This window comes from Patella vulgata, chromosome 8 (assembly GCF_932274485.2).
Source record: "Patella vulgata chromosome 8, xgPatVulg1.2, whole genome shotgun sequence".
Classification (NCBI taxonomy): Eukaryota; Metazoa; Mollusca; class Gastropoda; family Patellidae; genus Patella; species Patella vulgata.
The window spans coordinates 53655774-53670061 of record NC_065886.2 but is presented as its reverse complement, the minus strand read 5'-3'; the positions used below and the strand labels follow the sequence as shown (position 1 = coordinate 53670061).

Here is a 14288-nt window from a genome sequence, read left to right as displayed (position 1 = left end):
AAAATTACGAATGAAGATGTGCTATAAACCATTTTACATACACGTCAACCTTGGGCACAGTAACTTTAATTTAAACATGCTATTTTATAATTACCCCGAACCAGCAATTAGGTACAATAAGTCTATCCGGGGCGGATCCAGGGGCAGAGCCTGCTCAGCTACATAATTTTTTTTGTAAAACAACACTTTTCATGACGTCAAAATGGCGTTAAGACCATGTATTTCTCAAAAGATTTCAGGGGGGGGGGGGATACATTGTCTCAGAAACCTGGCAAACCCCCTCCTGCAAAAATTACTGGATCTGCCCGGGTCGAACCCCCTCCCCCTACCCCCCTGCTCAGTTACATAAAAGAATTGTAAAACAACACTTTTATGAGAAAAGTGTGACGGTTGTATGCTTTGTCTTTGATCACCAGATCTGCCCGGGTCGAACCCCCTCCCCCCCCCCCACCCCCCTGCTCAGTTACATAAAAGAATTGTAAAACAACACTTTTATGAGAAAAGTGTGACGGTTGTGTGCTTTGTCCTTTATCACCAGATGGTGGGATGGGATGTGCATTCAAAGCGCGATGATGGAGACGATGATGGCATCATGCATTGTAAAATGTCAAATTTTCTTAACAGGAACCCAGCAAACCCCCTCCTGCAAAAATTCCTGGATCCGCCCCTGCAAATATTTGTAATTTACATGCATGTGGAATTGTAATTCAAATGACTTTGTCATAAAATACCAATATAAATGTACTTGTCTCGTGCATCAAAAATAGAAATATATATAAAGGTAGCTCAAAATCCATCACTACATAGGCTAAAGCAATACTAAATAAACATTTGGACTAAAATATTTTTGTCCGAGTTTGTAACAGTCAATTCTGTTCTATGAATAGCTTGTTTCGAACAGATACCCTCTCACATGTATTAAAGGTTTTATTGAATTGGAATAGAAACTGACAACAGATTAACAACCTGTGTTGAATATTTTATTCAAATATTGTGAAAGGGTTGACAATAAAATTGAAATTCATTATTGTGGTTATTAAACACTGAATCGTCCTATTCAGTTATACAGGCGTCTCAACATGCTGTTGCCCAAGGCCGATTTTGTTGGATTTTTTTCCTGAAGTTGCACTAAAATAGACCTTTCACAAAAAGCAAGAATGATTTGTTTAAGATTTTTTTCCCCAACTCATGTATGGGGTGTTTGGACCAATTGCAAAAGATCAAAAGCAAAACAGAATGATTTAAAGAGTTTTAAGACTATTGCTTCCATAAAATCAGAACGGGAAATTTTAAAGGGCCATTTACCTTTCTAAATGAATCATTAAATAATGTGGAGGAGGTGGGGTGGGGGGGCGCACTTAAAATAACATTTATCACATGATGTATGGTTGGTGTGCTTACAATCTGAACGATAGACCCACCCCTACCTGAAGAGAAGTGCTCATTTAATTTTCGTACGTTAGTTACGTACGGTGTGCTTATTCTTTCCATTTCACCCATCTCATCTTTAGGAGGGGAAAAAGAGGACAAATCGGATTTAATGTCCCCTCATCACAAAATTTAGTTTAATTTAAACAAATTAGCTTGTACACAATGATCTTTAGGAAAGCGAAAGTAGAAAACTGATAAAGTTAGACAATCTGTGAGTGTGAGATGCCATTTGATGAGTTCAGACAGCTTGGCTCTGGTTCAGGTTTTAGCATTGGTACTTTGCTTACATACTGATTTTTTTTCTTTTATTTCTAAGTACTTCTAAGTTCTGTTCGTTAGTTCTGTGCTTTCTTGAATAATAATCTTTCAGACGCAACTGTCGAGCCGTTAAGAAGACAACTGAGGACCAATGAAAATTTAAATATTTTACATGAAGAAGTTTTATTTCATACCTCACATAATTATGAAAATTCACTAACAAAATTGTATTCATATTTTTAAAATATAAACTTGAATAAAAGTACCTTTCTAAAACTAATTTTTCATATATACATTTAGAGGAATGAATGATTTACTATGTCAAAGATTTACATCAAAGGATCCATTAAAACCTTAGATCATCGTTCTTAAAAGTAATTACAAATTATCTTATACACTGTATACAATATAAGTATTATGTACTAAATATGATGGCTTAATTTCAACTGGAATTGAAATATTACAAACAGTAACAACTTCTGCATTATAGTGCACACATAAAGTCTGGATTTTTCTCATAAATTATACAAATAATTCAGATCATTATTGAAACACAGGATAGATTCACAATTAACACAGACATGAAATGATAATAAAATAGATCTCTTTGATTTAGGACCAAATAAAATTGTTGATTTCAATGGAAATTAAACATACATTATGCAAGAGCTAAATCTGTCTATTGTAGATCTTTCTTTGGGCCTGAAATGTTATCTAAATTATTAATTAGACATTAATTAACTTATCCAAACCATGTTCAACTCTCGATGACATCTTATGTGTCAGATTTTAACTGGATTTGAATCTGATTTGCTGCTCAACGCTCATTGATAATTTAATCCAAAAATGGATTATGGAGACTGTTTTTTATCGTACCAACTTTAGTAATGATGATCGAAGTTAGGCCTAAAATTCAATCGCTAATATCTCGGTTCAGAGTGGAGCAATCTAACTGAAATTTTCAGCATATTCCCTTTACATTATCTAGTTTTTAACTTTTATAGTGAGAACTGCCAGCTCGTTATCTAATCCAATGTATCTTCAATATATTCATTTGTTTTGTGGCATGACAATCTGTCTTCTTTATAAATTTTGAGATTTATTCACTTTTGTATTTGACTGTCAACACAGTAAACCTTACATGACATCAGCTAAAATTAGTAAACTAGTCGTCTTCCGCATAATCTTTCATAACAGGACTTAAATAATACGGAGCTTGCTGGATAACTGATCGAAATAGAGAAAGAGAATGGGGTTTAACGACCACTCGACACAAACTAGGTCATTTCAGAACTAACATGTGGTTGAATTTTTATTAATTCGCTTGTGCGGTGAGGTCTTTAGCAGTGGGAGGAAACCGGAGGACCTGGAGAAAACCCACGAGGTTGGACAGGCGACCCAACTCCTTGTCACGTACAACCGTAGAATCGAAATTACACCAGCTGACTCAATAAACAGACCTTACGATACAGTACGTACGCTAACCATTCGGCCATCCAACACCCTCCTGATCGAAAAAACAAATCAGATCAACAGAATTTAATAATTTATAGTTACCTAAATCAAACAGATTTACTTCCTTTAAGATGAGTTTTGAATTTCTTTTAAGCGTTTCTCTTTTTAATTTTTACCTATGATGGGTTTTTTTCCCTTGCGTTTTGGCATGAAAATCTATGAATAATTGCTGCCTACCACAATAAAGACATTCACAAAGTAACAAACTGTTTGCAATATGTATGTATGTCATAAAATATTCAAGCCGTAGTAAGGCCCCCATTTTCGTCAGATTTGCCAGTTTTGATTGATTGGCAATAAAATTAGAAATTTATTTGATTTATACTCAAAAACATTAGATAGTTTAAAGCATTGTTACATAAAAAATAAATAAATTTAAAAAATAAATTTAACGTTTTTGGTATGAAACAACCGGACAGTGTTAATTAAATATTGTTTAGTTTATTTGAACATAATTCCGTACAAATCTGTTAAAAATAAATTAAGGAAAAAGAAGGCCCCAAGAGTACGGGGCTAAATCAACCGGGGCAAAAGTATCTGGGGTGAAAATAAAGCAAAGATTTAAAGATGTATTTTAATCTTTAAAGTCAAATTCCCAGTCATTCGTTCTTAGATGTCATCATGGCATCTTAGTCAAATTTTAATATTTACAATATAATCTGTCGTGTATTATCAACTATGTCAAATGTCTGCATTATTATTATCTTTATTATTGTTCAATTTATATAGCGCTTCATTAGACATGAGTGTTTCTAAACACATTCCCAACAAAACAGTTCAAAAACATTTTTGAAATAAATATGTTTTTAAGTTAGTCTTAAAGCTATGGCTGGAAGAAGACTCTCGAAGAGTTTTTGGAAGATCATTCCACATTTTAGCTTCTCTGACGGAGAAAGCAGAATGTTTATTATATTTAGGAATCCTCAATCAACAATGTAATAATGTCTATATAACCTGTATTTATTTATCCTATGTCAGATATCTCTAGGTCACTAGTATTTAGATATCAAATATGCATAATGATTATTTTAGTGAGGTTCCGCAGGCAGTACGAACTACGAACTATGAAGTGTTTATGTGCTGAGGTCATCACTTCGTGTGATGTCATTGACATAAGCGGCGTTCGGTTTGTCCATTTTCTACAAAGAAATCGGGAAAAGTTTGTGGTTAAAAAACGAAGTCGGCAATTGTTCTGATTTTGGGCAAATTTTCGGGCTGTGAAATTTGTTTTTTTTCTGGACAGTCGGCGATGAGATCGAATCATCTCGAATTTGATGAAAAGTAAAAGAAATTGCGATGAGCTTCTTGAGGACTAAAATTTGATTTGATTTGATACATTTTATTTAACCAAACTAAACGGTGTTATACCTTGTTTCAGGTGAACAACCGTGGAACTAAAGATCGGACTTCGGACTTCGCATTTAGGCGGAAACGGAAATAAACTGCCAAAAACGAAGTACAAAGCCGTATTCGTAGTTCGGACTTCGTACTGGTTTCGGAACCTCTCTATTACTAGAATTTACCCAAAGGACCTAAGGTTACACGAGTAGTAGCCTATTTGTTTACATTGACTAGTATTAGTTTACAATGTCATGTATCTAAATTACTATTAACAGTTTACAATGCCACTTGTCTACACCACTAGTACCAGTTTACAATGTCATATTATCTAAATTACTAGGAAATTACAAACAATATGTTTAATTAACGGTATTTGTCTATCAACAATCTCACATGCATACATTACTAGTATGTCAGATGTCTAAATTTTATCAACAATATCAACTGTTTACATTTCCAGTACGGTAATTGTCTATCAACATTTTTTAATCGATATTTTATTCAGAATGTCTGAATGGGATTGGGGAACAGACTTAGCCTATGTAAAACCCCATGTATACATTACAAGTGGGTTGGATGTGGAAACTACCAGTATTTATCTATCAATAATGTTACATGTATGGATTACTAGTTCTGGTATTTATCAGAATGATACCTTTTCTGTGTTTATCTTATTAACAATGTCAGATGTCTAAAGATGTCTATTATTAGTACATATATTACAAATAGATGTCTACAATTCAAATAGTCTACATGTTGAGGCTAGCATTAAATATCAATGCAGTAAAATCTCACAAATCAATCTAAGAAATGGTATTTATACATTTTATTTACATTTATGGATATACATGTAATTGATTCTGGAGAATATCTCCTACAAAATGATAATGATTTATCGCAAGTGCACCATAATCTTCTGGCTCTTTTTCAGGTTTCTGATAGCTATATGTATATAGTTTTGGGGGGATTATGGGTCCCTTTCTTGAAAGGGCTTCAAATATAGAATATAAGTCAACCAGCTGTATTTTGAAAGTTGGCTTAAAAGTCATTGGCAGCATAGGCGTAGGAATCTGTCTGCCCGAAAAAGTTAGATTGGCAAAGATTCTCTTCTTATTCCTAGGCAAACAATCCCAGCAAGTTTGACAAAAAATATTTCAAACTTCCACCCTTAGAGCATTTACAAGGCTACAGTAAAAAGTCAATGTCTAACTCTGATATTCAGCAGCGTTCCTAAATAAGTCTAGCCAATCAATCTCAGCACATTTCCCAAAAAAAAGATTTAAAAAACTCTGATATGCAGATTGTTCACAGGAAGGATGGACAGGGGTGACAACAATATACTCCTATTTATTTTATTTTTCAGCATGCTTCAGACAGAAGATTATCATAATATCAGCTTCATGCCTGATGTAAATTTCTTCAAAGACTAAAACATCACTTCACTAACAGAACATTCAAATGAGTAGTTTACATTTGTCATCGACTTGACATAGCACACATCTACATCTGTTCAAGACATCTGTTCATCCATTGACACAAACCAGGTCATTGCGGGACTAACATATGGTTCCATTTTATTTCAATAATTCGCCTGCTCGTAGGGGACTTTAGCAGTGGAAGGAAACCTGAGGACCGGCGAAAACCCACGAGGTTGGACAGGCAACCTTACGTCTTGTCACGTACAACCAGGGAATGGAAACCACACCAGTTGACTCAATGACAGACCTTATGATACAGCGCGCACACGCTAATCATTCGGCCATCCAACCCCCCTAATATATCAGGAGTGACTTCCAATATCAATTTAACATTCAAATTTCTGATATAAATTATAATACAGACTGCAAGGACTGTACATCACAACTTTAACGACTAATTGTACAATAATTCTAAAAACCTTGGTATTAATTTATTAAGATCTAATGCATTGATTCAGCAGAATGTGTGTTTAGTATAAATATCTTACTCTTTAAGATTCAGTCAATAATGATAGATGTAGAAAATGAAATGAAATGGGGTTTAACGTCCTACTGTTCTGCTCCTATACTAGGCTAATGAAGACGGGCATACGCCATGCAGTGTGCTATGAGGGAAATTTTGCCCGGGCAGCAACACTATTGCCTACTCTTATATCGAATTCCAACTGCCAAGGGATCTTTTACATGCATTCCAATGTATACATGGGATCTCGGTTCTTCGTATCATCCGAAGGACTAGACAGCTGTTCTGCACCACTAACAAGGGGAAACCACATCGGAAGATCCAGATGAACAATCTCGGCCAATGGATAGATGTAGAAGACATGCTATTATAAGCATGATTTTGTGCCACAGAAGCATAACTTCCCCAGGGCCGTTTTCAGGAATTTGAGCACGTGGGGTGGGGGGTGGAGACAGTGTCCAGTTTGGTATGAGATCTGGGGGGAATTACCCAAGAATTTCATAAAATCTGCTGAGACAATATTTCTACTCATTTATTAGAGCAAATTGGGGCCAAAACGACGACAATGCTTCGCACATTAGTTTGTTCGAGGTGATTTGGAGCTGTGTAGGAGAAAAGGGGGGGGGGCTGGAGACCATCCCTCTGATTGTGACAGATTTCTAGATTTAGAGTTTAGATTTAGATTCTGACATAAAATTGAATTAATCATAAAATAAAGGTCATGGGTGACACGCCATTAGCGGAAACTAGTCAGTTCTGTCTCTTTGTTTTTTCAAATGACTAATTTTTACATGAATTGCTCCTATCTAATGAACTAAACTAGTCCTTAACACACGTAACTTTCTCTTAATATACTTTATAAAATAAAATTTATATCATTTGTAATTCATAATTACACCTGTCACAACATATTTTATCTAAATTAAAAAAACAACAATCAGTCAGACCATGAATTCAGCTTGACAGTATTGTTCTCTACTGTTAAATAAAACAACAACAACCAGTCAGACCATGAATTCAGCTTGACAGTATTGTTCTCTACTGTTAAATATAACAACAACAACCAGTCAGACCATGAATTCAGCTTGACAGTATTGTTTTCTGCTGTTAAATAAAACAACAACCAGTCCAGTCAGACCATGAATTCAGTTTGACAGTATTGTTCTCTACTGTTCAATATAAAATTATCTATGGTTCGTATTAAACTACATAATCTCAAAAACAAGACTAGTCAATCATACAATAATCATAATTCATAATGATAGTACCCATCAACAATACACAGATTCAAGCCTCGTTGATTTCTAACAACTTTCAGATCAAGGTAGATAAAAACAAGATGGAAGACAGGTAAAACATTTCATAAGGGAGTTCACTTCCATTTGTGGAGCGAGAGAGAGAGAGAGATGAGTTTAACGTCACTCGACACAAAGTAGGTTATTTCGGGACTAACATATGATTCAATTTTATTTCAATAACTTGCTTGTGCGTAGGGGTCTTTAGCAATCGGAGGAAACCATAGGATGCAGAGAAAAACCCACGAGGTTGGACAGGTGACCCTACTTCTTGTCACGTATAACAGGGGAATCGAAACCCCGCCAGTTGACTCAATGACAGGCCTAATGATACAGCACGCACATGCTAACCATTTGGCCATCCCACCCCCCTAATATATCAGTGACTTTCAATATCAATGTAACATTCAAATTTCTGATATAAATTATAATTCGGTCACCCAACACCGCTTCCATTTCTAGAGAATTACTGATAGTGTGTCTTAAAATGTATATTTTGCTCTGACTGGAATATTTTATTAAGAATGTCAGAAAGAAACGAATATTAAAGAGATTCCCCGTGATGATTAGGATGAAGAAGACTATCATTATGATTATAAACCACACTCATTCTTAAATACAGTCAACACAAGAATTAATCAACTCAATCAAAACTCATCAACTCACTCATTATAATCAACTTACATAGATGACACGAGTAATTTATATTATAATCAACTTACATAGATGACACGAGTAATTTATATTATAATCAACTTACATAGATGACTCGAGTAATTTATATTATAATTAACTTACATAGATGACTCGAGTAATTTATATTATAATTAACTTACATAGATGACTCGAGTAATTTATACGTAACAATTCAATAGAATTATAAATCTGATAAGTTCAGGGATTTGACCAATCAGATTAAAATACACATCTATATTTCATTTCACTTTTTTTATACTTTCGATGGCCTACACTACATGAAGATCTGACCGGTTGTAGTGGGAGGTCGCGCCAGGAGTCATATGAGCGCCTTTTGACCCTATGACGTCAAGACTTTGATTAACCAATCAGTGTTGATGTTTTTAGTGGTTTACCCACAGTTCTGTGCATCACACACCAAGAAGTCACCGTAACAGACTGTTTCATTGGCTACTTCCTCACATTAACCATAACGCCTGTTATATAACAACTCTTCCAGATCCTAGTGTAGTAAAGACAAGTAAAACGAAACTTGGAACTATAAAAAATAAAACGAAAAAGGATCTGTGTTGTAATCAGATTGTGATTTGATAAACAGTCGATAATTTTGATTGTCAAGAACACCGCCACATTTGATCATATATACAGTAGATACATTTACAAATAAAAACAAATACATTTAACAGATGTGTTGTTTACCCTATCAACACTCTAACTAACTTTCATCTTTACTAGCATCTTTAATTTTATTCTTATCTTTTGATTTTTTACTTTTCCTCGACTTTGAATGCTTGCTCTTGTGTTTCTCCGATTTACCCTCCTTTTTACTCTTTTTGACCTTTTTGTGTTTTTTGGAGATTCTGCTCGAGTCTCGATCCCTCGATGATTTATTTTCCCTCTTGTTGTAGCTGTCATGTTTATCACGTCGATCGTCATGACGATCACTATATCTTCGTTCACGAGTGTCGTGATAGTCTCTATGATCAAAGTTTTCACGGCCTCGTGCTCTGTTGCGAGATTTTGGCGAGTTAATGTTACGAAGGGTACTGACTAACATATTTTTGAGAAAAGTTTTGTTTGTAGATGGCAGAGGGCACTTGGTCCTGAAATGGAGAAAACACATTAGTGTACTTAAATTTTCTGATACAAACATTTGTGAACTAAAACAACAACCGTTAACCAGAGAGAGAGAGAGAAATGGGGTTTAACGCCCACTCGACACAAACTAGGTCATTTCGGGACTGACATGGTTTTAATTTTATTTCAATAATTCGCTTGCCCGTAGGGGTCTTTAGCAGTGGGAGGAAACCGGAGGACCCGGAGAAAACCCACGAGGTTGGACAGGCGACCGCCCCAACCATTAACCAAATTTACTTGTTGATTCAATTGAGTATTATTAATACTAGTCAACAATATTCCTGACATAGAGGGAGAGAAATGAGGTTTAACGTCCACTCGACACAAACTAGGTCATTTCAGGACTAACATATGGTTCAATTTTTATTTCAATAATTTGCATGCGCGTAGGGATCTTTAGCAGTGGGAGGAAACCGGAGGACCCGGAGAAAAAACACAAGTTTGGACAGACAACAATACTCCTTGTCACGTACAACCAGGGAATCGAAACCATGCCAATTGACTCAATTTCAGACCTTATGCTACAACACACACACACACACGCTAACCATTCGGCCAACCCCGCCACCCCCATTCCTGACAAAAAGGTGTGATTTAAACTGTTTTGATTTATCAGACTTTTTGGCCTCTTTCTCATCTTTCTCAATATCGGTTTAATTGAGAAATTGTCAAAATCTATTTCATTTCAGAGTTGTTCCTGGAATCGTACAAAAATCATATTAAACAAACACACACTTAACAAATTAAAGTACCAGAGACGTTGCCAAAAGGATTGGATGCCATTACACTACTATCCTGAGACTATAGAGACAGAGGATCGTTTCCAGCAGACAGTGTCAACTAGAGATCGGACAATGTCTGACACCGTTCGTCGCCGACTACACTCCGTTTTGATTTTGACCACATATGCATACATTTCACTGTAAAGTTGCTATGGCCTACATGTACATGGGTTCTTGTTGATTTTCATGTGTTCGTAAATGTCCAGCCTACAATCGTGCCAAAAATTACATTTCAGCAGCATTATGTCTCACAACCAATCCCATTCAATTCAATGATGCGTTTTCATTACGTCTCGTACATTACATTCTGAATCTCATCAAATTATCAAACAATATTTACCATCCCAAAGCACCCATTTCTTTGGCTCTTTCTGCACTCTTTTTGGTCTCTTTTAATATTTCATCAAGAGCTTGTCTGAAAACATGAGATGTTTATACAATAAATGCATTATTCATAAAAAAGAGAGAGGGAGTAGGTCATTGTTTCAATTTTATTTCAATAATTCGCTTGAGAGAGATATGGGGTTTAACCTCCACTCAACACAAAGTAGGTCATTTCAGGACTAATATATGGTTCAATTATATTTTTGGCTAGTATTCTCATCATTATTAAACGCATTAAAATGGCCTGACGATTGGTTTGATAATGATGAAAGTACTACCCAAAAATTTAATTTTTAGTGTTCTTTCTCTAATATTTGAATTTTACTTATATATGCATGCGCTGTTGACCCTGTATCATGTGACGTCACACATCGACCTAATACATGTGAACTTATAAAGGTCAGTCATTTTACACAGAGTTAAATGAAGACTTATCACTGTGAAACAGATTGTAGGCCTACCGAAAGGCCTATTTGTAAACAGTGTTAATCTCATTTTCCATACCTGTACAAATCCATTCACTTCACATATTTATACCCTTCTAATAATTGCAAACCAGTAACATAAATAGTCTGCCAACATATTTTTAGATATGAGCAAGTTATTGCTGTAAATTTTAGTGAAACAGATTGATAAAAATGATTACCAAAAAACAAATCGTATATTGGTTTCAACTTACTACCGGTAGGCCTATGGCTACATTATCAGTTATTTAATTTTAAATAACGTTCATAATTTGTGAACCAATTATATAATATATGAGTTGGCCTATTCTGGAAATATAAATGGATTTATTATGGGCCATGCATATAAATTCAAAACTCTTAAGATACTCACTGAGCCCATATAGTATGTACACATACAGGCTGATCAAAGTGCTAATTAGGTCAATTCAGGCAATATTTTGCAAATTTTTAAAATCATCTCAGCAGGTATTGCAAAGACTGAAAGAGTGTATCACTCAGAACTTAGAACGTCTTGAACCTGGAGACATTTTTTTGTAGTGTTAGTTGTCATGGTAATTTTTGTTATTCCTTGTGAGATTCCTATATTATTCAGTCAATAAAAATTTGCTATAACGTTGGTGTGAAAGTGGTAGGACACAATTGACAATTGGCTTCTGTACCCGGCGGATACTAAAAAAAAAAGTATCAAAAAGAAGCCATCCAAACTATATTAAAATTGGCATAAACTACTCACTGCTCCAGTGCATCTTCATCCATATTTATTTCTGCAGTATACAAAATGTTATTTCAGCTGTATTTGAATTTTACTGGCATTAAATTAACCCAACTACATTTCATTTCATTTTCAACATTTTGTTTATTTCACGATTTCTATAACAGGAAGCGGAAATCGTCTAACAAAAATAAGATACGTCTGAAATTGGGATGCGCATCCCAGACTGCTCAGTTATGCATTTCTTCTTGTGGAAATGTATCTAGAATATAAAATCTATATTGCAGTCGTTATAGAATAACTATTTTTTTTTACTTTGTACAGCATTTTTTTTTATTCTTATAAGGACAGAGTCACGATAAACAGAGAATTAATTACTAAAATCCAAGTCCATATTTTGCACAAGAACCACAGAATGTCAACATCCACAACTAAAGTATGTCAAGTCAAGTCAAGCTAAGTCAAAGTGAAAGAAAATGGTCATCTGATCACGTATAATTTGGGTTAAGATCGCACTCTTGACCTCTTAAACAAAGATTCGTGAAAGGTATGCACGAGGAAGCTTAGGTAGGCCTATTACAGGTGAATGTATGATGTGGAGGCCTTTTTTTTATGTTGTTTATTAATAATTGTAGGTTATTCAATCAGTCACTCCAGTTTCACTAATGGTTATTCAGTTCAATGGGCTAGATCCAATAAATTATGCATTCAACTTCACCTATGGCAATTTTAAAAAAAGAAATAACAATAGTAAGCTGTTCAGGATGCTATGTTTTTAATTTTATTCATGTTTTTATTCTTGCATTTCATTTAATTAAGCTTCACAACCATTTTGTAATTTTAAAGCTGGAGAATTATTCAGTATAAATTCTACAGTCAACTGCATGAATGAAATATGTATGGTGTTTTGTTTTTTTCAGTGATAGTAAATTGAATTAAATAATAACTTAAAGGTTTTACATTTTTGGTACGGGTACTGGTACAGTACAATATACCGTACAAGGTATGGTATATATATATATATATATAGGCCTATAGACCTAGGCCTAGCCTATTTTTAAATTATAGCTAAATTGATAGTAGAACTTTCAATGAGAAAATAGTTGTAATTAATTTCAGAAAAGTTCATATTCAAAATAAACCTAGGCTCATTATAACGAATTCCAGAACTGTCATATTCAGATCAAAACAATTTTTACTATATATTTAAAAAATATAGCATACTGTATCTTCTGTGGTCATCATTTAGTGATAAAGAATGCATTATTATTTCAAGAGAAATCCTATAGTATTTTATATAGTATTTTATTTTTGCTCAAAATTTAAAAATGAATTGAAGACTAGAACTGCGAAGCAGTAATGACGGGTTTCACCGGTGCCACGTTACCCTTGAACTTATGTCACTTCCGGTACCAATGAAACCGTTAAACAGGTTTCCACATAAGCATTGCACACATGAAATAAAATGGACGCAGAAACAACCAAATCCAGCAATCAATTCATTTGCTACATGTCAGTGATCCTGTCAAAATTACATTACTTCCGGTGATAATGAAAATGTTAAATTGGTTTATGAAATCAGAAATAGCATCATCACATGGTGAAAATTTTATGTAAATCCTATAATAATTGCCACCTTTATAGACCAAAAACCTTGAAAAATGACTTGTAGAAAATCGCCTATTTCTCTGCAACCGTACAAGTTAGAAACCATTTTGAGGTATCTGTATGATCGAATGAGTTCATTCTATTTGTTGATTGGAATCAAATATCATAATTTTAAAAACATTACAAATCTGATTCATTTGAATAAAATATCTGTTTTGAAGGCTAAAAATACAGTTTTTGCCAAAATGACGTTACTTCCGGTGATAATGAAAATCTTAAATTACTTGTATGATATCGTAAATGGCATTATGTATCACACAGTGAAAATTTCATGAAAAGCGAATAATAATTGACACTTTTATTGACAAAAAAACCTTAAAAAGTGACCTGTTGAAAATTGCCTATTTCTCCGCAACTGAACAAGTTAGAAACCATTTTGTGATATCTATATGATCGTAAGGGTTCATTGTATTAGTTGATTTGAATCAAATATCAAAATTTTAAACAAATAACAAATATGACTCATTTGAATAAATTACTGGTTTCGAAGGCTATAAATACAATTTTTGCCCAAATTACGTCATTTCCGGTGATATTGAAAATGTTAAATTGGTTTGACCTAGTTAAAATTGACATTACACATCAAATGGTGTCACTTTTATGAAAATCGAATAATAATTGACTCTTTTACAGGCAAACTAGCGTAAAAAGTGACTCATGC

The 14288-nt window shown here is 34.3% G+C and overlaps 2 protein-coding genes across 6 annotated transcripts in view; one reads left to right on the top strand and one right to left on the bottom strand.

Annotated features, from left to right (window-relative positions):
- Nucleotides 1-461: 461 nt before the first annotated feature.
- Nucleotides 462-12115, bottom strand: LOC126829350 (protein POLR1D). Its single transcript, XM_050559145.2, has 3 exons — nucleotides 11981-12115; nucleotides 10737-10811; nucleotides 462-9580 (listed from the first exon to the last, which is right to left on the bottom strand). The coding sequence occupies exons 1-3, from the start codon at nucleotides 12001-12003 to the stop codon at nucleotides 9193-9195; spliced, it is 486 nt and encodes a 161-aa protein (XP_050415102.1). The 5' UTR covers nucleotides 12004-12115; the 3' UTR covers nucleotides 462-9192.
- Nucleotides 12116-12376: 261 nt separating this feature from the next.
- Nucleotides 12377-14288, top strand: part of LOC126829751 (kinase D-interacting substrate of 220 kDa) — a 33260-nt gene continuing 31348 nt past the window's right edge. Inside the window, exons 1-2 of one of the 5 annotated variants that reach the window (XM_056102757.1) lie at nucleotides 12394-12506; nucleotides 12880-12962. The gene's annotated coding sequence lies outside the window, so the exon portion shown is untranslated. Of the gene's footprint in view, nucleotides 12542-12879; nucleotides 12963-14288 lie in introns of all 5 variants that reach the window. The other 4 variants (XM_056102758.1, XM_050559867.2, XM_050559865.2 and 1 more) reach the window with 4 other exon arrangements.

What these genes read in the sequence shown, in the direction of transcription:
- LOC126829350 (XM_050559145.2), bottom strand. Translation starts at nt 12,003, where the DNA reads ATGGATGAAGATGCACTGGAGCA. An exon ending in GATGAAGATGCACTGGAGCA is followed by an intron (nt 10,812 to 11,980) that starts GTGAGTAGTTTA and finishes TCATGTTTTCAG; the next exon opens with ACAAGCTCTTGATGAAATAT. An exon ending in GAAATGGGTGCTTTGGGATG is followed by an intron (nt 9,581 to 10,736) that starts GTAAATATTGTT and finishes TCTCCATTTCAG; the next exon opens with GACCAAGTGCCCTCTGCCAT.